Source organism: Phascolarctos cinereus, unplaced genomic scaffold (genome assembly GCF_003287225.1).
Source record: "Phascolarctos cinereus isolate Bilbo 61053 unplaced genomic scaffold, phaCin_HiC Scaffold_5;HRSCAF=322, whole genome shotgun sequence".
NCBI classification, from domain to species: domain Eukaryota; kingdom Metazoa; phylum Chordata; class Mammalia; order Diprotodontia; family Phascolarctidae; genus Phascolarctos; species Phascolarctos cinereus.
Window position 1 is genome coordinate 91117135 of NW_027555958.1, and position 25719 is coordinate 91142853.

The 25719-nt window shown below is 39.8% G+C and overlaps 2 protein-coding genes across 10 annotated transcripts in view; one reads left to right on the top strand and one right to left on the bottom strand.

Annotated features, from left to right (window-relative positions):
• The window catches only part of AGPAT4 (1-acylglycerol-3-phosphate O-acyltransferase 4), a 191938-nt gene extending 177580 nt beyond the window's left edge, over window positions 1-14358 (top strand). For all 3 annotated transcript variants that reach the window (XM_020986755.2, XM_078155053.1, XM_020986754.1), the window contains 2 exons: window positions 4926-5124; window positions 10489-14358. In XM_020986755.2, coding sequence (XP_020842414.1) covers window positions 4926-5124; window positions 10489-10580 — 291 coding nt within the window. In that variant the 3' untranslated portion in view covers window positions 10581-14358. The remainder of the gene's footprint in view (window positions 1-4925; window positions 5125-10488) is intronic.
• A 3720-nt stretch (window positions 14359-18078) lies between these two features.
• MAP3K4 (mitogen-activated protein kinase kinase kinase 4) overlaps window positions 18079-25719 on the bottom strand; it is a 153882-nt gene continuing 146241 nt past the window's right edge. For all 7 annotated transcript variants that reach the window (XM_020986748.2, XM_020986747.2, XM_020986750.2 and 4 more), the window contains 4 exons: window positions 24383-24505; window positions 21405-21511; window positions 19036-19215; window positions 18079-18652 (listed from right to left, as the gene is read on the bottom strand). In XM_020986748.2, coding sequence (XP_020842407.1) covers window positions 18632-18652; window positions 19036-19215; window positions 21405-21511; window positions 24383-24505 — 431 coding nt within the window. In that variant the 3' untranslated portion in view covers window positions 18079-18631. The remainder of the gene's footprint in view (window positions 18653-19035; window positions 19216-21404; window positions 21512-24382; window positions 24506-25719) is intronic.

Consider the following 25719-nt stretch of genomic DNA (forward strand, 5'->3'; position numbering starts at 1 on the left):
AAATCACTGTTGGAGGGGGAGGGCACCAGAGGGGCACCAGACTGCCAAAGGAGTATGTTACCCACACAGAGAAGTCTAAGAGCTTCCAATATTGTTTGGGTCCTGCTCAGACCACCTCTGAACACCTAGGTTCTTTTCCGGGTAGCACAATTCAGGAAAAGATACTGATATATTCAGAGAAGAGCCATCAACATGGCAAAGGAGTTTTTGATCATTCCATAGGAGCATAAGTTGAAAGCTTGGTGAGGTAGCTAGGTGGTACAGCAGATAGAGTGTTGAACTCGAAGTCTGGAAGACCTGAGTTCAAATCCTGCCTCAGACACTTTATTAGACGTATGACCTCAAGCAAGTTGTGTAGTTTCCCTTAGCCTGAATTTCCTCATCTATAAAATGAGGATAATAATAGCATTTTTGAGGATCAAATAAATTAATATATGTAAAGTGCTTTGCAAATTTAAAAAAGGTTATCTGAATGTTAGCTACTATTGTCATTATCTGTAAAATGCAGAGTAAATTAGGTCTCTGAGGCAGATCAGTGGTGCAGTAGATAGAGCACTATATTTGGAGTTAAGGGTACCTGAGTTCATATCTGGCCTCAGACACTTACTACAGTTATCCCTTCCACATCGTCACTTTCGATATATCACAAGCTGGCATAAGAAATTAAATGGGAATTTGGGGGGAATTTTGCAGAAGCTGCGGACAACATAGGAAGGCCAGCAGATGATGCAGAAAAAGTTTAGAAACTCAGAAATGCATAAGTTACATGTCTGGGATTGTGTAATATCAACATATTTTATCTTTTAATCCCATAATAACTCAGACTTCTTCTCTGGTATGGAGGGAGGATTAAAAAATCTTACACAGATTTTCTAGATGACCATGGACAAGGAAGGGGATGCCCCTAACTACTGCGATGTGAAAGGGATAGCTAGTTGTGTGGCCCTGGGCAGTTCATTTAACTTTAATTTGCCTCCATTTTGTCATCTCTAAAATGGGGATAATAGTAGCACCTACCTCCCCAGGTGGTTGTGAAGAGAAAATAAGATGATATTTGCCCAGCATTTTGCAAACCTTAAAGTGATATATAAGCACTAGCTGTTATAATGCTCTTTCTAGTTCTGACAGTCAATTATCTTCAATATTTATCTACTTACATAGACCAATTACCAATTGTGTCCTCCCTTGCCATCCAGTTTTCCTTCTATGGCCTCCATCTATAACCAGACGTAATGTGCACATGGAGGGGGAGAAGGGAGGAGAAAGAAAGCGAATCTAGAGAGAAGAGAAAGTATATTGCATATCTAATTGATTTTGATCTAGCTGATTGGAATCGATGCTAAGCCATGAGCCATACTTATTTTTTTGTGGTGAGTTTAAAGCCTATTTTTATAGAAGAAAAGTTCAGAGTTTATTTTCCTCTGTGTGGTGATTTATTTCCTGTTACCCAAAAAGCACTGACCACTCTGTTCAGCTTAGTTTCCAGTCTGTGCAGACAAAGGTGGTGTCACAGATTGATCATGAGCTCTTCACAGCCTTGTTCATAATCTGACCAAAAGTTGCTGAATCACAGGATTTGAAAGTTGGAAGCGACCTCTACAGTAGCCGTCTTTTCTAACTTGAACTCAAAAGAAATTTCCAGTATAACGTACCTGACAAGAAGGTCTTAGACCTCTGTATGAAGACCTCCAACAAGGGGGGACCCACAGGCTCTCAAAGCTCAAAGTGTTAGGGAGCTTTTCCTGAAATTGAGTCTGAACTTGCTTCTCTGCAGCTTCTGCCCATGGCTCTAAGTGCTGACCTCTAGAGTCAAGCAAAAGAAGGCTAGTCATTCTTCTACATTACAGCCTTTGAAATATCTGAAGATAGAAATGAGATCTTCCCATTGTTCTCTTTTCAGGCTGCATATCTCTACTTCTTTCAACTGATTCTTATATGACTCAAAGTGGGGAAGATAAGTAATAAACATTTATTAAGCACCTACTATGTGCCAGGCACTGTGCTAAGTGTTTTACAAATATTATCTCACTTGATCCTCATAACAACCCTGGAAGGTAGGTACTAATATTATCCCCATTGTACAGATGAGGAAACTGGCGCAGACAGCCGTTAAGTGACTTGTCCAGGGTAGCACAGCTAGTAAGTGTCCAAGGCTGGATTTGAACTCGAGGGCCTTTGCCACCCTAGTTATCTTGCTCTGAATACTCTGTAGTTTATCCATGTTCATCTTAAGTTTTTGGAACGTAGTACTCCACAATGTAGTCTGAGTGGGGCAAAGTGTCCTCATTCCTGGAAGCTAGGTGCCTCTCTGCCCCCCCCTTTCCCTCCCTCCCTCTCTCCCCACTCTTTACCTTCCTTGCCCCCCCTTCTTCTTCCCCCCTTCTTCTTTTTGGAGGCAATTGAAGATAAATGACTTGCCCAAGGTCACATAGCTGGTAAGTGTCTGAGGCTGAATTCAAAGTCACGGAGATGAATCTTCCTGACTTCAGGCCTGGCAATTTATCTACTGCCCAAAGTCGTATAAATAAGATAATATAATACCAGACTTGGGATCTGAATCCAATTATCCTGATAAGTCCAGTTCTTCCATTAAATACCAAATTGGGATTTTACTTGATATCACCTTTATTACCAACTTAGTTATTAAGAAAGGGATTGTCGGGGCAGCTAGGTGGTACAGTGGATAGAGCACTGGCCCTGGAGTCAGGAGGACCTGAGTTCAAGTGCAGCCTCAGACACATAACACTTACTAGCTGTGTGACCCTGGGCAAGTCACTTAACCCCATTGCCCAGCCAAAAAAAAAGAAAGGGATTGTCTAGTTCATGAATTCTATTGAATTTAAGGTGAGTAGAAGAAAGAAAATCACTTTCTCAGTGTCTTGATAAGAGTGTATGCCATCTATGGATGCAAAAGGAAGATTATTATAGTTTTATAGAGTCAATGGAATGGGAGGCATTGAGATAGGATTCTATAAACCATTTTATATTATGGCGTAATTGTTCATTTACTCTCAAGAAACCAATATGGAGGATTCCTAATATTTTCTGTTCACTCAAGTGGCTTGAAAGTGGTTTAGTTTTTAGCCTAGATGAATCTTTTCATCATCAGAAGTTTTATCTACCTGTCCTCCTACCTTACATTTGTTTAGTGTTCTATGTCCCCCCAACACTCTCCCATGCATGCCATAGTGGATGAAATGTTGGATTTGGAATGAGTAAAAACTGGGTTTGAATCCCATTTCTGACATTTGATAGCTGTGTGACTTAATCTCTCCGTGCCTCAATATCATCTGTAAAATGGAGATTGTGATGTCTTTAATAATAGGGTTGGTGTGAGGTTTAAACGAATAGCGGATCTAAAATGCTTTGCAAATATTAATTACTGGTTGTTTTTTTTTCATTCTTATCAAATGATGGCCTTCAGACAGAAATGGTCTGATGACAAGTTAGCATCTTGCTATTATCCGGTAGTTAGTGGATAGATCTCTGAGCCTGGAGTCAGGAACACTCGATGTCAAATTCTGCCTCAAACACTTATTAGCTGTGTGACTCTGGGCAAGCCACTTAACCTCTTCCTGTCTGCCTCAGTTTTCTCATCTGTAAAATGGGGATAATAAAACCACCTACATTGCAGGGTTGTTGTGAAGATCAAATGAGATATTTGTGAAGCTCTTGGCATAGTGCCTGACACGTAGAAATATATGCTATACGGGTGGTATATAAATGTTTAATAATTTCCCTGTTATCTTTTATATTTAATTTCCTCCTAGCTGTTGTTCAGGTGGATAAAATGATTGCATTTTGTAATTGAATAAGAATATCAGGATGCTAAGTTCAGTAACATATTCAGTGACATATTTTTCAGTTATGTTTTCATGTAGCTTTTATTTCTTTCCCTAGATCTCTAGATTTTCAGTCCCTGGAAATAATGCATGTTTAATATTGCAATCTGTAGTAAAGACTGCACTAAATTTTTATCATAAACATTGTGTCTGGGCACTTGTGGGCAACCGTTCTGTCTGTAATGATGCTTTAATTCCAGGAAAGTTTATTTACTGAATACCAAAGAATATTTTGGTGGTTATATTTAGTAATATGGGGATTTGTCTTCTATTAACAGTTTACATAGTAGAGAGCTCCTGATGTATAACTTCATTAATAATAGCTAGCATTTGCATAATGCCTACTATGTGCCAGGAGCTTTGCTAAGTACTTTGAAAAATATTATCTCCTTTGATCCTTGGAACAATCCTGGAAGTAGGTGCTGTTTTTATCCTTATTTGAGAGTTGAGGAAACTAAGGCAGATCAGTTAAGTGATTTATCCAAGGTCAGACTTGAGGCCAGATTTGGAAACACCAAGATGAGTCTTCCTGGTTCCGAGCCCAATGCTCTGTCCACTGCGCTACTTAGCTGCCCTTTGGAATCAGGAAGACCTGAGTTCAGATCCAGCCTCAGACACTGGCTGTGTGACCTTGAGCAAGCCACTTAAACTCTGTTTACCGAGGAAGCAGCTAGGTGGCTCAATGGATGGAGCACTGGGCCTGGAGTCAGGAAGACCTGGGTTCAGATCCAGCCTCAGACACTTACTAGCTGGTCAAGTCCCTTAACTGTGTTCTTGAGAAGGAAGTAGCAAACCACTCCAGCATCTTTGCCAAGAAAACCCAATGGACAGCATGGTCCATGAGGTCACGCAGAGTCAGACACGACTAAACCACAACAATAATTCACTGTATTTGGTTTACTTTGTAATCTTATGCATTTTATGCACTTCAGAGGGAGTCTGTAGGCGTCACCAGTCTCTCCAAGTTGAAGGACCCCCCCCCCCGGGAGCTTTGTGCTCAGGACTGCCTCTAGTCCAGTGAGCTGAGCCTCCCTCTCACCCCCACTCCCATGTGAGTTAATAGACTCCCTTTTGTCCTCCCAGGATGCCTTCCAGGAGGGATACTACAGGACAGGAACATACCCTGGGACCCCCATCGTGCCCCCTCGGCGACCTTGGAGTCTCCTGATTTGGCTTTTCTGGGCTGTGCTGCTTCTCTACCCCTTGTTCCAACTGGTGGTTAACATGATCAGTAGCGGCTCGTCACTGACGCTGGCCAGCTTCGCCCTTGTCATCTTTGTGGGTAAGTAAGGTGGCTGATGCCGGGGCCACGCGGGTGAGGGCTGAGAGCGAGTGAACAGACTCGGCTAGGATGCGCCGGCACTTTGAGACTTTTCCAACCCAGAGCTTCTGAAAAATGGAACCCGGGCTGGGATTGAGAACGTTAGAATGGCCGGGGACTTTGGCAGTCACCTAATCCTTCCCTGATGGTGTTGTGCTGAAGCACTTGAAGGCTTTCCGAGGAATTGTAAGAGAAGACAAGCCTTCAAAAGTCTCTCCACGTGGTTCTCTGTGTTGGTCCCCTCCAGCCATCTGCTGCTGCTGCTGGAGCCCTGGCCCCTGCTTGGGCAGTCATGTCTGCATGGGGCAGAGCTGCTGCTGAGGGGAGTGGCCAGGGCCCCAGGCAGGACTGACTGGCCCGAGGATTCCAGGGTGCAGCCTGGCCAGCTCCCCCTCAGCCCCAGAAGTGACCTAAGACTTATGCTAATGCAGCACTCATGGAGCGGAAGGAAAAGAAAGAGGAGGAAGTCAGAGGAGTAGCCTCACTGGCCCCTTTGCCTTTAACCTAAATGCAGCCCTGCTGTCTCACCCTGTACATTTGGGAGCTGCCTTCTGTCACCTGTAACAACTCCCTGTTTTCTCCTGTTGTCCTGGTTGGGTTTCCCCTACTCTACTCTTCCTTGGAGATTTTCCAAGTTTGGATCCTTTTTTATTCTTTCTTTCCTTTGGTTTCCCTAACCAACCAGTCAATCATAAAACATTTATTAAATGCCTACTATGTGTCAAGCACTGTGCTAAGTGCTGGGGCTACAAAAAGAGTCAAGTGATAGTCCCTGACCTCAATAGGCTTACCACCTAATGGGAGAGACAGCATGCAAAGATCTATATCTATATCTATATCTATATCTATATCTATACACAAACAAGCTATGTACATATACACATATATGTACACATATATACACATGTGTACACATATATACACACACAGAAAGCAAGCTGTGTCTCTATATCTCTCTTTGTGTGTATGTATGTATATATATATATGTGTGTGTATACACACACACACATATATATATATATGTGTGTGTATACACACACACACACACACACACACACACACACACATGAACAGTGGGAAGGCACTGGAATTAAGAGGGTTGGGGGAGGCTTTCTGCAGAATAGACCATTCCTCTACCTCCTTTGCTTATTTCACATCAGGATATCCCCTGCTCTTCTCTGCTGCATGTTAAATGAGTTTCCTTTAAGAGGCTTAGGGAGAATTTCTGGTGGGGTGGAGTCCTCTTAGTTTTGCATGGGCAGCTGCCTTTCTCCCTCATCGGGACGCTGACTTGGTGTGAACTGACACACCTATCTATTTCCATCCTTCTCTCCCATAGCAAAGTCAACAAGCATTCATTTATAGGGTGCTAGATGTGAATTTGGGGAGATCTAAGTTCAAATCCAGCCTCAGACACTTACCAGCTGTGTGAATCTAGGCAGGTCACTTAACTGTTGTCTGCCTCAGTTTCCTTATCTGTAAAGGTGAGGTTTCTTATGATGGTACATGAGGTAATATTTGTAAAGTGCTTTGCAAGTCTTAAATTGCTACATAATTGCTAGCTATTGTTATTTATTAATGACTGTTGTTCATTAATACTCATTCTGCAGGCCTAATGGAAGAATATAGTAAGAGAAGAAATTAATCATGATTCTTAGAGAGTGTCCTTTCTCTGCTTTATTTGATGGCAGATTTGGAAGGACTGAGAGAGTTCACTCTGGAGCTCATTCTTTTTTGTTAAAGGATCTTGACTATTCAGGAGGGTCTATTTTATTTAATTTATTTAAAGGTAATTTTTTAAAAAAATTTTTTGGCGAGGCAATCCGGGTTAAGTGAGTTGCCCGCGTCACACAGCTAGTAAGTGTTATGTGTCTGAGGCCGCATTTGAACTCAGGTCCTCCTGATTCCAGGGCTGGTGCTCTATTCACTGCACCGCCTAGTTGCCCCCTGAAAGGTCATTTTTGAAAGTTCAAAATAAAATAAATAAAACACACAGCTCAAAAAAAATCTGAAGAGTTTTTCTTATAAAGAAAGGGTTCACGAAAGTTTTGATTGAAGTGAGAGTTACTAGCTGCTGCCGAAGTACCAGTCAGTTTGTTCTTATCACAGATAAGAAAACTGGAGCCCAGAGGGCCCAAGGGACTTTATCCAAATTGTTTAGTTACGTGACATTCCTATATTTTAGGGCTACTACCAATTTGTGGTGATTCAAATGACCACCAAGGATACTGCCAGAAGGAACATAGAAAATATTTCTAAATATTTTGGAGCTTTGGGTAAGAAGCTATTAATAATGATACAGGTTCTTTTTTTCTCCCAGCTACCGTGGGTGCAGAAGGGGGGAGAATAATTTGGGAAGTGAACAGCTGACTAAGAAGATGGCTCCTGAAAATGAGATTTGGATTTCCAGAATTGGCTGCCTGAATTAGGCACCCTGCTTGGTTTTCTAATCAGGGTTTTAGCCTCTGGTTTTTAGCCCCCTCCTAATTCGTTATTTCAGATTGGTTGTGTGCCTTTTTTCAGTTCTCCGTCTGTTTTAAGAAGGAATTCAGGGCAGCTGGGTGGCACAGTGGGTAGGGCACTGGGCCTGAGTCAGGAAAACTCATCTTTCTAAGTTCAAATCTGGCCTCAGACACTTACTAGCTGTTTGACCCTTGAATCCTGTTTGCCTCAGTTTCCTCATCTGTCAGATGAGCTGGAGAAGGAAATGGCAAACCACTCTAGTATCTTTGCCAAGAAAAACCCAAATGGGTCATGAAATGTTGGATGTGGCTGAAATGACTGAAAAACAACTAGAAATATAGTGGTGGTGGTGATAATAGCAGTAGTAATGTAGCGGTGGTGGGTGTTACTCAAATAGCATTTATTACTATAGTAGGTGCAGAGGATACAAAGACAAAATATTCCATGCCTTCTTGGAAGTTATATTCTTGGGTAGGGGGCTGTACAGATAAATAGAATGTAAAGGAATATGTTTATACTAAATGATACAAAGTTGTTTCAAGGAGGCCACACTGCAGGGGGGGGGGTAGTCAGGAAAGGCCTTGTTTAGGCCTTTCTACAGGTGAATCTACACCAGCTACCTTTGAAGGAAACTACAATTATAAGAGGTAGAGGTGAGGAGTGCTTGTGCTCTGGACAAGGGTTACAGAGGAAGAGGATAGAATGTCAAGTGTGGGTAGTAGGTAGCTAGCCATTTGGACTGGAAGAGTTGGCATAGTAGGAGAAGTAATATGGAATAAGCCTGGAAAAGTAAATGGGAGCCATATCATGGGAAGTTTTAATTGACAACATGATGATCTGGGATACAAAAGGGTGCTGGTGAGAATTTTTCAGTTGTGGAGTTTTTTGGTCAGATCTTTGTTTTAAAGATAACATCTTGGTGGTCGTGTGGAGGATGAGTTAGAGAAAAGATGAAAGATTATTGTAATTATCCCAGAGAGAAGCGATAAAGGTAGAAACTAAGGTAGAGAATGTGAGTTGAAAAGAGAAAATAAATGTGATGAGAAATAGATAAGATGTGGTTTTAGACCCTTTAATGGTCCAAATTCTGCTACATGACATATGCTTCAAATTGTCCACATCAGGCCTCCCAATGTTATTTGTTTATTTACCCTAATATGGAGTCCACGTGTGAACTTGGCTTTTAGCCAAAGAGTCACTTTCTTTCCTTTGAAATTGGTAGTGGATAGAGCACGGGGCCTAGAATCAGGAAGACTCCTCTTTGTGAGTTCAAATCTGGCCTCCAACACTTGCTATCTTGTGTGACCTTGGGCAAGTCACTTAACCCTGTTTACCTCAGTTTATCATCTGTAAAATGAGCTAGAGAAGGAAATGGCAAACCACTCTAGTATCTTTGCCAAGAAAACCCCAAGTGAGGTCATGAAGAGTTGGACATGATTGAAAAACAACTCAACACCAACTACAAAGGTGAATTAAGACATTTTGTACAGGTCCGATGCATAGCATCACCCAACCTTTTTTTGTGATCTTAACAATGATTTTCCTTGTGATTAAAAATGAATTGGGAAAAATCAGAGGAGTTTTCTCTATTTTAAAACTGCAGAGTACAGCTATCCCAGTGGCTGCTAAAATCTTGTGATTCATCTCCTTAAAATCTGAATATATTTTATTTATGTCATTGTTTCCCCAACTACTCAGAACAGTGCTTACCACACAGTAGGCAGTTCACAAATACTTGGCCCATTGATTTAAATTAAATTCATAGCAATTTCATATCTTCATCCTAGCATCCTTGCCCAAGAGATCTTTCTTTGGCTTTGTGCTATCGAGTGACCTAAATGAAGGCAGGGTACAAGACTTCTCAAGTTTATTAATGACACAAAGCTTGGAGGAATAGCTAATAGGATGGACCTCCAGAGGAAGGGCCCAAAAATATGTCAGTGAACTAGATTATTGAGGCAGGTCTTCTAAGGTGGAATTTTGTAGGGACAAATGCAAAATGCTATACATTTGGTTTTTAAAAAAAAACAACAAAAACCAAAATTTTACAAATACAACATTACCAAAAGTGGTGTGTCTAGATAGTGAATCATCTGGGAAAGACCTATATATTTTGGTGGACTGCGAAGTCCTACAGCAAGAAAAAAAGCTAAATGTGATTTGGGGCTTCACTGAGAGGCACTGTTGAATGAATACAGGAGATTATAACTGCATACTCAACTATGCCCTGGTTGGACCATAGTTGGAATATTGTGTTCTGTCTGTGTGCCACATTTTAGGAAGCATAAGTTGGAGAGTGCCCAGAAGAGAGTGAATAAGATGGCGAAGGGTTTCAGGATGCTGCTGCTGAAGGAATGAGGGCTCTTAATCCGTGAGAGTCATGGGAGCAGGGCCGGCAGGGAACATGATAGTTTTAGTGTAAATATTTGAAAAGCTGTCACGTGTAAGAGGTTATTAAACTTGTTCTCTTTAGACTCAGAGAGTAGAACTAGGAGCAATGTGTACAAATAAGCTATAAAGGTAGATTTGGACAGTGTAAGCAATGGGGTGTCTCTGGAGGTAATGCTGCCCTTTACTTGCAGAGCTTCAAGGGAAGGCTTTATGACCACTTGGTGGCAATATTGTAGAAGGGATTCTCAGTCAGCTGGATGCCCTTTGATGTCCCCTACAACAGTGAGGTTCTGTGATTTTTAAGGATATTAACAGATCTTGTGAATTGGTACCCTTCCCCCCCCAAAAAAAAAAATCTGAATTCTCAGTGGAAATAATTGAATTAAATTCACAGGTATCCTTGGCCTCCCATGGGCTCTCTACCTTTACACGCTAATGTCCTCCTGACTCTTGGCCTTTCTCTCTCTGCAGCCTCTGTTGGTGTTCGGCGTATGATCAGCGTGACAGAAATTAACAAAGGTTCTACCTATGGAAACAATGACAGCAAACAGAAGCAAAAGTGATTGGTTCAGGGACTGCTTTTCATCCAAAGGGAACTTCAGAAAACTCTTGATTCTCCTCCACAGGACAGAGTGATGAAGGTTGGATGAGAGACTACTGGGGATATATCTAAAGTCACTCTCCCTTTTGGGGGGGGGCTTGGTCTCAAAGCCAGATGGGGAAGAAGATGTATTCTTAAATCCCCTCTCCTAACATTTTTAAGCGGGTTTTCTTTCTTTTCCCTGTGTGTGTGTGTGTGTGTGTGTGTGTGTGTGTGTGTGTGTCTGTATGTATGCGTGTGGGTATTCATATATACAGAAGGCCTATGTTTTATAATAATCCAAGACATATTTTGGGGGTGGGATAGGGAATCCCTTTCATCCTTTGGTGCTGAGTTTTCTGTAACCCCTCTAAAAGGTTACCAGGGATGGAGTAGAGAGTGCTTTTACAAAGAGGATTAAATTATGCCCCCAAAAAAAAATTAACTTGTACGTCTGGCATATCTATGATATATGTTTACACAGGTCTCCTTCACTCTCTCCCTTTTCATTCTTTCTGGCATGGCATTTTTATGATTTTTATTACAAGGTGATTTGGAGACTGCTTAGGCAGAGAGAGCTGTCATGCCTGAAGACCATGAAGCCTTCTACATGGGGTAGATGGACCATATATGTCAACATCCTAGATAAAAGAATGATCGTCTAAAAGTTTGAACTAATGGACATTCATACCCAATAAGTAAGAATCTGTATACATCTGAAAGGAGAATAAAGTAGGGAATTTGGGAGAACTGCGTGAAAGCTTTTGAATGGCCCAAAAAAACAAGCCTTTCTTTTCTCCTATTTGATTCCTGGGTTACATACCCATGGTGTTTTTGCTGCTGTGATTTCTCTGGCATCCCCATCTTGTCTGTCTCCAAGTCAGCACCAGCATGCCTGTGCCCTTCTAACCCATAATATACTGGCCTGGCAGATGACTACCTTTTGTGGGTGTTCCCTTGTCCATGACATTAGCTGATTGAAATGCAAAACTAAACACAAGCATGAATTCATTGGCACAATCCAGAAATCTCATCCAGTCATGGACTTTCACTTGATTAAAATGCTGTTTAGCCTTTTGGGGTGGTTGTTTTTTTTTTTTTAAACATCATTGGTAGCTCCCATTGAGCTACTAAGGTTTGGCTTTTGTTCAGGGCAGTGGTCTCTCTTACATAACTTCTAATTTATTCTACCAAAACATTCTGTCCATGAGACGTTGGGGCAGAATTTTAGAGATGTCCAGTATGAAGGACCCCATGCTAACATCTGCTTGCTAGCCACCATAGCCAACTGCTAGAAAAAGCAATAATTTACCCAAAAAAGAACTCTCTTATACACGGTAGGTTCCTTTAGGGACAAGTGTACTTCAAGTAGTGACACCAATGTATACTCAGTTTGGTTTTTAAATAACAGAGAGATGTATGACTTTGTCTATTTCTGGTTAGTCGTCTGGGGATTTCTTTTTGTAGACACAAAGCCAATATCAAGCATTAATGCAGGTATCGATTCTTAGACAAATATGAGTGTAAAGGCTCATTCTGTTCAGAGAGCTCTACTTTCAGACAACCTGTTTCTTATTCAGTCCATTAATATTTATTGAATGTGACTATGTTCTGCAGTATAGAAGGCAGAGACCTTTCCATTTAAAGAGCTTTTGATCTATGAGGAAGAACAAAGTATAAGTAAATGCAAGCAAGAAACAGGACCAATTATACTTTGGAGTTGTGACTGTCAATGAGACTAATTTTGTATGAGGCTTGCGCAGTCATTTTCATTATTTTGTGTCATACCTTTATGTGTATATACATGTACACTAAGGGAAGAGTGACAGGAAATAAGCAAAGTGCTTCTTCCTCATCATTTTCTGATGACTGGATTACAGTGTCATGAGAGTAATCATGAGCTATTTTTTAAACCTACCTTTAAACGTAAACAAGACAAAGTATAAAGGGAAACCGTGCTGGGATTTATCAGTGGTAGTCATTTCTAATATTGGATGTGATCTGGACCTTCCACTATCTTTTGTCACCCTTTCTTTGTTCCTTGCTAACTCTAGAGCACAAAATATTGTCCCCATCTGTAGAAATTTTTGTTTTCTTTTAAGAGATTCGCTGGATTGTAAATTGTCTTTTATCATTTCTGTTTGGCAGGATCCTCTCACCTCTTACTGCTCCCAGTTTGTGCTGGGTTTGACCCCAACAAAACAGTGTAAAAGGACAGTTGCTTGGCCAAGAATGAAAAATCCAAGGGGCCTGTTTAATTGTTTCTTTTCTGAGCTAGAGAGCTACAGATTAAGATTCTATTTAACATCCTCATCTTGGGTAAGCCCTGTTGAGGGCTTGCTCACAAAGCCTGTGATCATGGGGGGGAAAAAACTTAAGTATATGTTGAAACCTAGTTACTCTCTATTAGCTGTAATATCTGGGTTCTTTTATAGCTGAAATATGGGACCGGAAATTTAAAAACAATATCTATATAATTAAAATGTATAACTGGGCAGGTACTACAGCTTAGTGATACAGTACCTGCCTAGTTAATAGATGATTACCAGTCTGTCCTATAGCTAATCAGGGCATTTATTTGGAGACTAAACTTGGAAGGGAAGCTTATCCTAAAATTTCTGATGGTGACTTGTTTTGTGGATGTCTATATCCTTTAAAGATGAAACTGGGCACAAAACTTCACTTGGGCAACTGCTCAGTGCAGCCTGCTTTCATTTTAATACGAGCTTCTCTCTTATAATCATAGGCATCTCTTTAAATTCTTGCAGTAGCCATGTGCGTATCTATAAATGGAAAGTTAAGCTGCTCTGAAGACAGTTTAAACAGCAAATAGAAAAGTATGTCCAAGATTTAGAGTCCTGCCATTATTTAGAAATTGATAAGCCTGGCCCCTTATGATGGAGCTCATAGTAAAGACTTGCTTTGAGGACCTTAATTAATTGCTTATACTTCCTCTAATAGCAGACACCAGGATGATGGAGAGTCCAACAAAGACACCTGTTAGACTACAGGGTATGCTTTTTTATTTATCTTTAAATTTGAACATACTGATGTTTTGGGGATTCATAACACTTCAGCAAAATAATGAAGCCACACTCTGAAGAATCTGCCTCAGGATCATGGGATCATAAATTTTGAAGCTGGAACAGACCTTGAAAGCCATCTAATCCAGTCCCTTTGTTTTACAGATGAGAGGAACTGAGACCCAGAAAGAGCTGAAAAATTAATACAGATTGCTCTGCTCAAGTCTTTTTACTTCCCCATTCTCTGCTAGAGATTTATCTCAGATAAAAGAGTAATCAGTCTAATTGATTGACATATCACACATTCCCCAGGTTGGGATAGAGAAGTAAGGACCTGTTGGGCTATCAGCCTAAGTAGGAAAGAAGAAAAAGTCAAAAGTCAACATGAGCTAGTGACTAGTATCATTAAAGGACTTTATCTCCTACTTTTTAGTTATGTGAAACAGAATTTGAAAAGTAAGATCTACCCATAATCAAAGTTGACTATATATTGTTACTCAGTCCTTCTTCTCCTAAAGCTTTTGGATGGAGTGTGTGTAATCCTGCCTGGAAAAGGTACTTGCCAAAATGTAATAAAAACTCTTTTGGTTTACTGTATTAAAAGCCGTACATATTGTTGTCTTGTTAGGCATCAGTGTTTATCCTGCATAAGCGACTGTGTTTTACAATTGCCTTAACAAAAAGTAGTCTTAATTTTGTTTACACGGGAAAAAAATAAAAAGAACTGAAGTACAACAAGTTTATTGTTGTTGGCATTGTCTCGGCGTTCAGTTCCTGGAGTCTCATAGCCTTGATGTGTGTAGGTGGGTAAAAGAGATGGATTATGTGCAAGGGCTCTGAAGATGGAAAGCAGTCATTGCTCTATTAATGGCCTTTAAAAGAAACCAAACAGCCTTTATTTCTGTAAATGCTCAGGTCTGAACAGAGCTCAAAAGTACTTGATTTACTTGAGTGAAATGAATAATTGCTTCAAATGAATAAATAATTCGACTTTGGGTTCCTCGCAATACAGCTTTCAAGTTATAATTGAGCCATGTCATTTACTTATTGGATATTTTAAAAGAACTTCCATTAATACTTAGACAAATGTAATATCCCAACTTGGAAGAGAATGGAACACTTGGAATTTGGGATCGTGTATGGAAATGTTTTGCATGACTTGTATAATTGAGATTCCTTGCTTTCTTGGTGGGTGGAGGGGGCAGCAAGAGGGAGAGAATGTGGAACTCAAATTTAAAAAAAAAACAAACAAAAAAAGAATGCTGAAATTTGGAATTGTAGACCTTAGGATCTTTGCTTCATAGTAGGCAAAATGTTAGCTGCTTGGATTTGAGTTTTAGAATTCTGAAGATGTAACTATACTAGACTGTGAGCTCCTCGAGAGTAGCAACTATAGTCTGCCTTTTTTTGTATCCCTGGCACTTAGCACAGAACCTGGAACATAGTTGACTGAATGTATTGAGAAAAAAAATGACGTTTAGTTGACCAGCGCAATTAGTGAGGTGACCTGTGAACCAAAAGACAGGTTCTTTTCATTTTACTAAATTGGGTGACTGGGGCAAAGCCCTTACTTTCTCTTTCTGCTCACCTCAATTTAGATGTATAGAGTATCTGTGTGAATTAAGAAATTGGCCACGAACTACACAAATCAACAGTAGATGAGAGCTGACTTCCTAGAAAATGACAAATAGATTCACTAGTCTGAGCAAAACTTTGAGTAAGGTATGACAACCACTGCTGAGTTAAGGTTTGTTCAAAGACTTAGCAAAGATGGCATTACATCCTAAAAGCATATAAGCATATAGTTAAAAAAATACAAATGTTTCAGTGCAATTATAATAGAGAACAATTTGAGCAGAACACACATCTAGTGCTTGCCTGTGTGCAATTTCATCCACAAGAAATGAGAACATCTGAGCCAAGTTGCACAAACCACAGAAGAGATGAGGACAAATGAACCACAGTCATCCACTTCTGGTATCATAACTTTTCATCTGATTGCAGGTAACTCTCCTTCTGCCACTTCATAAATAATTCACAAGATGCAACCCTTACAAGGTTTACTTCCACAAGCAAACTTGAGATCTTTTTTCAAGGTAAAGCAGCATTTTTATTATGTATTTCCTGGTGCAGTAGTAGCTGTGGATGGAGGGCTGGGCAGCACCAATGCAATCCACTCTGCCCCTCCCCGCCCCTTCCTTTTGTGGCTAGGATCCCAGAATTTTGGCTCACCAAAGCTTGCCTGTAGCCATCAACTTTGCCAGCCTTGCCCTATGGGAACCAAAGACAAGGCTGAACTCAAGCAATCTAAAGCTCTGCCACTATTTGTTGTAGTATATAAATATTTCTTAATTAGTTAATATGTATAAAAAACATGTAACTGTTTTTATTAGCTTCTTTTTTTAATATGTCACAGAAATTTTTGAGTGTTATCCCTATCTCTATTTTCCCCATAAAACCCTTTGGTGTTTTTGAAATTTTGCATAGCATGGTGATTTTTAGAAATGCATGTCAGTAATAGAAGAAATGCCTCCAAAAGCAATCCCAAAAGATTAATGAAATAACCCTAGGGAGTAGTGGCAATATCTGAGTGACCAGGAACTTAATTGGCACAAAGTGACTAAGGGCTCAATTTGCATGAAGTTTTTGAAGGAGTGACTGGATACCTGTTACTGAGTGACTAAATATACTGGTATTTCCTGCTAGGAATAAGGAAGTAACCTAGAGCTTAATTTATATTTGGGGTTTTTTTGAGGTGATTTGGAGGAGGAGGAGGAAGATGGGTGATGGATCAGGGAATTTGCCTGAGAGTCCTAAAAGGGAGATGGGATAGCTCCAGAGAGCAAAGATGACTGAATGACCCAGGATTTAGTTTGCATTAACTTGTCACAAAAGTGTTAGGGAGCAAGGTGGCAGAATGACTAACAGCCTATTTCATCTAAGAGTTGAAAATGATGAAGGAATCACTTCAGAGAGTCATTGTCCCAAAAAGCATCCAAGGAGCTAGCTTCAAATTGCAATGGAGATCCCTGAGACACCTCTGCATGAGGGTATCATCATGGAGTGCCCCTAAAATTGACAAAATCATTATTTGTATAATCTGAAAGGGGTTTCCAGGTTGATCTGTGCCCAGAGATGAGGGATTTATTTTTCCCCCTAAAAAGGGCTATGGAGATAACTTTAGGGAATAGAAGTGGCCGAATGCTAAAAATACCTATTTTGAATAAGGCCCTAGAAAAAGGTGATGGGATCACTGTGGGGAAGCAGGGAACTAGGTGAGTGACCAAGCATTCCAACGGCATGGCTTCAGAGTTCTATACAGGAACATGTATAGAAAGGCCCTGACAGAGCTTGTGTGTTCTGCTGGCCCAGAGGGTGAAAACCTGGGTCACTTCTGTGCCAAGGTCTTCGTTAGAGACCTTTTCATTATGCTGTACAAATCCCTGGCAGGGGAAGAGGTATAGATTATAACAATCCAATGCCAATTAATATATTTAGTGCCTTTTGCAACCTTTACCGGCCTTTATAAATGAATTATTATGATCCAAATGGTTATGTGCAAGAAAATGCTTTCTTCACCAGGTATATATAATACAACAGTATCTTTACTTTTATGTGAACCAAAAAAATGCCATAAATCAAGAAATTTCATAGCAGTACTGAGGGTAATGTAGGATCTCTATATCTTAAAAAATAGGTTATTTTATGAAAATATCAGGATAATGTGATTACCAAATTCTTAATAGAAAAATTTTAGGATAACATGATTTTTCAAATGGCCATTAGTGAACTACAGTACCAGAGTGGGCATGGTGGTACAGTGAAATGAGCCCTGAAGGGATATGGGTTCAAATCCCAGTCCCACCACTTCTGAGCTCTGAGGTCCCGTCCAGCCCCAACCTGATGATCTTCTGATTGTGTTGGTCAGTCAGTCACTTTGAAAAGCTGTCTCACGGAAGGGCCAGTAGACTTGTTCAGCTTGGCCAAGAAGGCAGGATGTCAAACTTGCTAATCATAGGCTGTGCATTAGTGTAACACTGGGCTTCCTGGAGAGGTCGTCAAGCAGAGGCTGGAGTGGAAGACATTCAGGGATGTGTTGGTCGAGATGGCTTCTTCAACATGAGAGCCTGTGGTCACTCCACTCCTTCTAGTGATGGTACCAGAAGGGTAAAATAGAGACCTGGAGAGGTGGTCCAGTGGCATTGGTTAGGTGAGTGCCCCTATCTTTCTGGAAAATTTGTGAAATCATGTACAAATCAGCCACATAATATCTTCATTTTTTTCCTTTCAATTTTTATTCAAATAACTCTAGAGCAATAATAAACCCTGCCCCCCCCAAAGCTTACTTTAATGATCCTTTAGCTCCTTCTTTTCAAGTATATCCCCTTGCTTGGTGAATACTTGAGTAAAAAATACTGGCATAAAAAAATAGAAAAGAACAGCCCAAGCAAAACTTCCTAAAATAAACAATTTATTGAGAGGAAAAACAAAAACAAAACAACAAAACAAAAACAAAAACAAAAAAAACCTTTTTCATTAATTAGCTCTTGCATAACAAATCTGAAGCCAACCCCCCCCACCCCCCAAATAGGATAAAGGTTCACAGTCAGTGCACTCAAACAGGGTATTAAAAAACAAGGCCCAGCACGCCTGATAACACGACAACTTTTTCTCGAGCTTAGAAAGGTCAAAAATACTACGTATTAATATGACAGTCCTCCATCATGTGAAGGACGGAGCAGACAAAGAAGGAAATGGTCCATGTACAGTAGTAACGGCACTCTGACTTTCACACTCTGCAGACACGGTCGCACACGAGCATCATGTGCCACGTAAAACAGACGGGAGCAGCAGGAGAAGTGACGCTCGTCACCTGTGCAGTCTTCAGTTGTGGTAGGTTAAAAACGTTCGTAATGTTTCTCAACACAGTCTTCATGTAAATATTACATACAGTAGTGATTAAGAGAATCTGTCTGAGTACACACGCTACCAGGTCACATACTGAATAGCTTCATTCTTCATCTGTGCAAACCTGAAGAGGGAGGGAGAGAGAAGGACTGAAGAGGGGGCAGCTGGGGAAGGAACATCACTAGTTCTTGCAGAAAAGCCAGTATCACAAAGCATTACTGGCAACAGTAATTCTGTGTTTTTAGAATCCCACGTCACTAGAAATTACTTATATTTTCCAGCAAAGGAAAACAAAATCTTTGGCCATAAGTATCTTTACTGCCAAATGAAATTCAAACCTGAACATAATCACTCAAGTACATGAGACTGATGTGGATTGATGAGTTTTGAACTCACTTTTTAAAGTGTTTTGGATTAATGGCAGTAAATCATATTACTGTTTATGTGATAAAGCTGAGGTATGTTGATGTCTGCCCTCTCCCAAAGCACCACAACAATCAGCCAAACCTTGACAAACGAATGGTCGAGGAGCTGGCTAGCTGTCCATCTCATCTTTGGGTCACTTTCAAGGCAATGTGAAAGGAAATCTTTTCCTTCAGGGCTTATCCTTTCAGGGATGGGCGGCTTATGTCCCATTCCAACCTTATACATGATCTGAAAGTTGTGCTCGTACTCATGCCAAGGCCTCTATAAAAAGATAAAATTCCACTTTTAGGCAACCTTCTCACACAAAATGCCCAGGTGCATTTATTAGGCTATTTGATTAGTTATGCAAAGTTCCTACATTAATCATATCAGTGGCTTTTACTATAGAATTTCCTATTATTCTACTGAAATCACATTTTTAGGCAACAATATACGAAGAACTAAATATCAAGGAGTGCAATGTAGACATAGAAAAATAATTAGTAATATATAAAATCACACTTCTCTTATCAGGCTGCTTATCTTGCTACTGGGATTTTTTTAAGCAAATTACCCCCAAATAATACTAATGTAAATCTTATTCATGATACTGGCCACTGAAAGCATATTCTTCATTATAATTGTAAAAGATTATTTGGCAACTAGAAAAAAGACCAAGTTAGCAACTGTTTCAAATTTTAGGTGAAATGCAGACAGTAAAGTGAGGGATGACAATTTTCCCTTCAAGTCCCTATATGTTTGGTTCCTGGAAAATTAAATTTTAACCAACCAAATTTTCACCAATTTTAACAACAGGATGCATTTTTCAGTAATAATCATAAGAGCTGACATGTATATAGGGCTTATTACATTCTAAGCACCGTGCCGAGTGATTCGCTATTATTCTCTCATTTGATCCTCACGACAACTCTGGAAGGTAGGTGCAATTATGATGATGATGATTTTTTTTTTTGGCTGGGCGATGGGACTAAGTGACTTGCTCAGGGCCACAAAGCTTGGGCCAAGGTGATGACAGTATCACAGGAGAGAAGGGGGCATGGGTGAAAGTTATTGTCTGATAAAAACTTTAACAAATGACATTTCCAACAGCATCCCAGGAATCATGATAAGATCACATATGTAGCTATGACATATGTGATGCAGTTTAGTGTTTGAGCTAATACTCAAAATTAACAAGATGATAAAGAAACAAGTGCTTGTTACTGACATCACAAGTCTTAGAATCCTCACGAGCAGCCTCTGAAGTAAGTAGTGTAGACATTTTTACTTTACAGACAAGGAAACTGAGACACACAGAAAAGTTAAGGGACTTGCCCATGGAAACAAGAGAACCTTTACCACAGCTTGGCTTGGAGTCCACTGATTCTAGGTCTCTAGTGAGTTGTAGAATGAGGAGCATCTGATTTAAAAGTAGGCAGGGCCGTTTTCTCTTTAAAGGGGCAAGAAGGCCATTCTTAGTACTTGACTGGTCTGGGGTATTGGGACTTAAACTTCCTATGGTGCTCCATAGGCTTGACAGAATTCACACTGCAGTGAGTGTCACCACACCTCTCTGGAGGCTGCTATCATGACAGATAGGAAGCAGAGGGAAGCCTCATACACCTGAATTAACGTTGTATCCCTTATATAAATAACGTTTATCCCTATAAAATACTCAGTAATCAAAAGAAGATAAATATGAGTATTTTATAGCCTCTAGTCATCTCAATTTACTCCTCTGTTTGGCATTTAACTCTTCACCATTTGATCTCAGCCTACCCTTTCCAACTTTACTAGTAATTACTCTATTCCACAGAATCTATGATCTGCCCTATTAACCATTTTGCTGCTCCTCACACTATACTCCCTCTCCTTCCCTCAAGGTTCAGAGGAAGCACCACCTTGAGCATGAAGCTTATTCTGGTCCCCTCCTTGTGCCTTCATATCCAAGGCTACCTTGCATCTGCTTTCTCTATACATACACAGTTGAGAGGCAAGGACTAGTTTTGTTTTTGTCCCAGTAAAGTTCCTGGCACGTAGTAGCAATAAATGACACTATCAAAATATTTCCTTAGAAGCCACTTAACTTAATTTTGCTATACTTGATGCCTTGTGATGCCTGACAAAACTAGAACCCAAAAAAGGAAGTGATAAAAGGCAAAATCGACTTTCCTTTATCCAAAGGAAATATGTAGTACTATATGTGTAAGCTATCAAAAATGAACCATCAAACTTATTTATATCAGTTTTAGGTGTGTGGGGGATTAAAATAAGAGCCAACATTTTTCTATTTCAATTATGGACACACTCAATCTTTTCTCTTTTACTTGAGTCAAGACAATGATACCTATTAAGGAGGCTTAATCATGTTTACATCTAGCAGAAAATGGGCTTAATGAATAATAAATTTGATTACTAAATTGGTCACTGAAATTTTTTCCTCAATGAGTAAGTATGTGCACAATGCTTACCTTACCAGTAACCATTTCTATCACAACACAACCCAAACTCCAGATGTCTGCTGCACGCCCATGTCCTTCTCCTTTTGCTCGAGTAATGACTTCAGGCGCCATGTATGCTTTAAAACAATGTACACACGATCTGAATGTATAGAAAGCTCAAAGGAGATCACAGTTTAGCCATGACTGGATAGATAGCACATTTATTTTTCTTGTCCTCAAGATGACAGTCTATAGCAGAGGAGGTCCTTCGTCACGTGACTCTCAGGCCAGCCCCCTCTCTACCAATGTGCTTTGAAGTATATAACTTTATACTTATATCTGTTATTCACAGATAAAAAAAATACTCTTAAATATCTGTATAATAAGTGAAATATGAAAAAATGTAATGGAGGTTAGGGCTATGAATGAAAATTTGAAAGTTAAGATATGCATATTAAGATCTAAGCTCATTTGTTAGTAGGGATTGCTTTTGTCTCTCTGCTTGGCACATGGTAGGGCTAAATCATTATTCTGACTACACTGACTGAAGACAGGATGCAGTACATAAAGAGGATAGGAACCAGACCTGTGGTTTCACCTCCACCGAAGCAGATGAGCATTTTCTCTGAAACATACAGTCTTAGAGAGTCACTGGGAACACTGAGACACTAATAACTTAGCTGAGATCACACATTCAGTGTATCTCAGATGCAGGACTTGAAACCAAGTCTTCCTGGCTTCAAAGCCAGCTCCCTATGCTATGTTATTTCTATAAATGGTTAAAATATACATCTATAATTACAGTTTTCATTTTTCAAAAATTAAATCAGAATTTTAACATGAAAAAATTTTTGAATGGAATGTTTAAAAGGAATTGTTCCTATTAAAGTATAAGTATTGTCAAGTCATTAGGTTTTGTTGTTTTTGCTTCCACCTGTTTGCGCCCAAGTGGCTCAGCTCAGGACAGCACCTCGTTCTGCTGCCTCTTCCCCATACTAACTGTGAGATGGGACAGAAAGATGCCCCCTGGTAAAGTGGAAGTGATAGGAATCTTGGAATAAAATGATCACAACAGCTTACAATTCATGATAGATAAATCATGTACCTTGAAACTCAAAAGACAATTTTAACAAGCTAAGAGAAAAGGTAGGCCTAATATTTTAATCTCATGGAAGCTGATCAAAGAGGGACTAGGTGCTTTCAAGAAATTCTGACACAACTGTAAAGATGAAGGAAAAGGAAGGAACATAAAGCAACGAGTTTAGATTTTAAAGCAATGTATCTAAATGTGACAGAAATGCAGGAAAACAATTTAAAAATATGTAAAAATTTTTGAATGGAATGTCAGAACCAACTGAGGACAAATGCAAAAAGAGAGTGGCATGGTCATATAAAAAGAGTTTCAGGAAGGCTAAAGCCTGAAATGAAATGAGACATAAAAAAATGATGCTAACAAAAATAGCCTCTTAAAGAAAGAATGCTCAGAGGAGATGGTACTATGCGAAGAGATGTTCAGAGAGGACGGAAATACCTTTTTATTTTGCTTTTGTTTTCTCTAAGAAGGAGAATGATCTACAGCTTGGAAGATGATGCACAGAAATGATTAAGAGTGAACTGAAAACCCAGATAAGTGAGGAGGCTAAGCTGCCTTTCATGTGCTAAAAATCATATGGCTCAGATGAATTATTTCCAAGGGTATATAACTTAGTGGACTGTTATTGATTATTTTTGAAGACTTGTGGAGAATAGAAGAGATGCTACAAGATTAAAGACAAACATCATCTGTTTCCAAAAAAGAGGAAGGAGGCAGATTTACATATAGTGCATATATTTCCAAGCTGAATTTTAGAAGGAATAGTTAGCGAGCAATTAGGTAGGAAAGCAGTGATCACTAAGAAGCGCTATAGATTCATTAAGGCCAAGTCATATTAGGTCATTAATTTCAACCAACAGGCTTCCTGGAATAGCAAATCAAGGAAATGCTACAGACACTGTACTTGGATTTTAACAAGATATTTGACAAAAGTCTCTTGTGATATCTTTCTAGACTAAGTAGAAAAATGAAGACCCATTAACATTTAGGTGTGTTTGGAACTAAATGTCCAGATTCAAAGAGTGTTGAAACATGAAGGAGGTTCAGTGGCTTTTTTTTTTTAAATCAAAGACCTCAACACCCAATCTGCTAAGGACATGAAACAGAAGAAGATATCACAAAGGAGAACAGAACCAGGATTTCCAAAGCTCTGGACAAGTCAGAATGATGGGCTGAATCCCATAAAAGAAAAGTGAGAAGGGCAAAGGTAAAAGCCTACAAAGTAATAACTTCAGTCACTGAGATGTGGCAGCCTGTGAAAGACCTGGAGACTTCAGTAGGGGAATGAAGCTCTCCATGAACTAGCAGTGTGACAGAGTAACCAGGGAAGCTAACAAGGGCATGCACTGAACTAATTACATGTGGTACTGAGAATACAGAAGGCAATGGTCCTCACTGAACTCTCCTGGTCAGGCCAAACATGGAGCATTGTGTTGAGTTTGTAATGTCACGTTTTAGAAGGACAGGGGCATATCTAGCGGCAAATCAGATAAAAACAGTGTGAAAAGAATGGAAACCATGCCATAGAAGTGCAGATTCAAAGAAACTGCATTTTTTTTAGACTGAGGGAAAAGAACACTGAGGAGGGGAAGCACTGATATTTTCCAATAAGAAGGGTTATTTTTGTGGAAGAGGAGAGCTCCTTTTGTTTGGTCCTACAAGGTACAACTAGAACCAGGAGGCAGATTTTTGTTCAATATAAGGAAGAATGTCCTAACAATCAGAGCTGTTCAGAAATACAATGGGCTGCTTTAGAAGATGGAGGGTTTCCTGTCACTGGGGGTGTTGAAGCAGAGGCTAGAGGACCACTGGTCAGGGATGTTGTAAAGGGAATACAAGTTTCAGGGAAAGACTGGATGAGATGACCGCTAAGGTCCCCCTGAGAGTATGTGACCTGATGAGCACGTTTACTTACCTGCAGTTCCTAGGGTACTGTTCACTTCTCCAGGCATGGTTTGTGCATTGTTCTTTAACTTGACTGAGCATCCAAAATCCCCCAGTTTAATTAGTCCAGATGAGGTAAGGAAGATATTGGCTCCTGAAAAAGAACCAATAGTAGCTGCATTACTACTACTACTAATTTAGATTGCTTACTTACACCATGCAGAATTGTTGGCCAGCTCAAGATTTCACAAGCAACCACCAACTACCCTAGAACCCAAGGAGTTTCACTTATGTATCTCTGTGAAGCAGTAGAGACTGTCTACCATACATCTATAACCAGTATATAAAAGACCACACCATTGTTAAAGGTAAAGATGTGTCATGTCATGATTAACAAAATATTCTACAGGCTACTTCAGTAGCCCTGCATAATCTCAGAAAAGTGAGACCCTCACTATAGAGATTCAAATGTTTTGACTTTGCCCAAGGCCATCTGTGCCAATGACACTGCTACATAATTTATAGGAGCTACACAGATGGTGGCAGTTGTCAGGAGAGGAGGCTACCTATGGACTTCAGAATATGACTGAAAAAAGAGCATGCTAAAAGCTCTAGTCCTTGTACAAGTAATGAATGTGTAGTATGTACCTTTCACCTACTCCATGTATATCTTTATGTACTCATCAGAATGAAGCTCTTTGAAGGCAGAGGCTGTTTTTGCTTTTTCTTTGTATCCCCAGCATGACACAAAGCAAGTACTTAATACACGCTTATTGACGGACATTTTCTACATGGCAGATGGGGTCAATAACAGATTGAAGCAACTGCAGGTCTTGTTTTCCTTATCAGAAGATAATATGTTTTTCTCAATATGAGACATACCAGCTTTTAATACTATCATTCCAGCATGTTAAGTTCCATTACCCACTTCCTAAAAACTAAGGCTGTACTACACTGATTAAATTTATACTTCAATCAGTCAGTCAGTTAACACTTATTAAGTGCTTATTATGTTCCAGGGACTTTGCTAAACACTGGGGATACAAGTACTCAAGGAGTTTATAGTCAAACAAGGGGTATTTATGACAAGTGGAATCTGAAATAACTGAGGAAACAAAGATACAGGCTTTTGATCATATCAATATATTAAGCAATACATGCCATTTGCATAGCAAACTGGGACTAGGCCTCTTCAGATTAGCATTGGACCCTGAATACGGTGGCAGAGAGATTTTTATGCATTAAAAGAAAACAATTAACAGGATATAAACCAGGATATAAGATTAAGTAATCTGACTGCAAAAAAAGAAAATAATTGTTGAAGCACAGGAGGATAAGCACATTAATGTACTTCCGATAGAGTTGTGA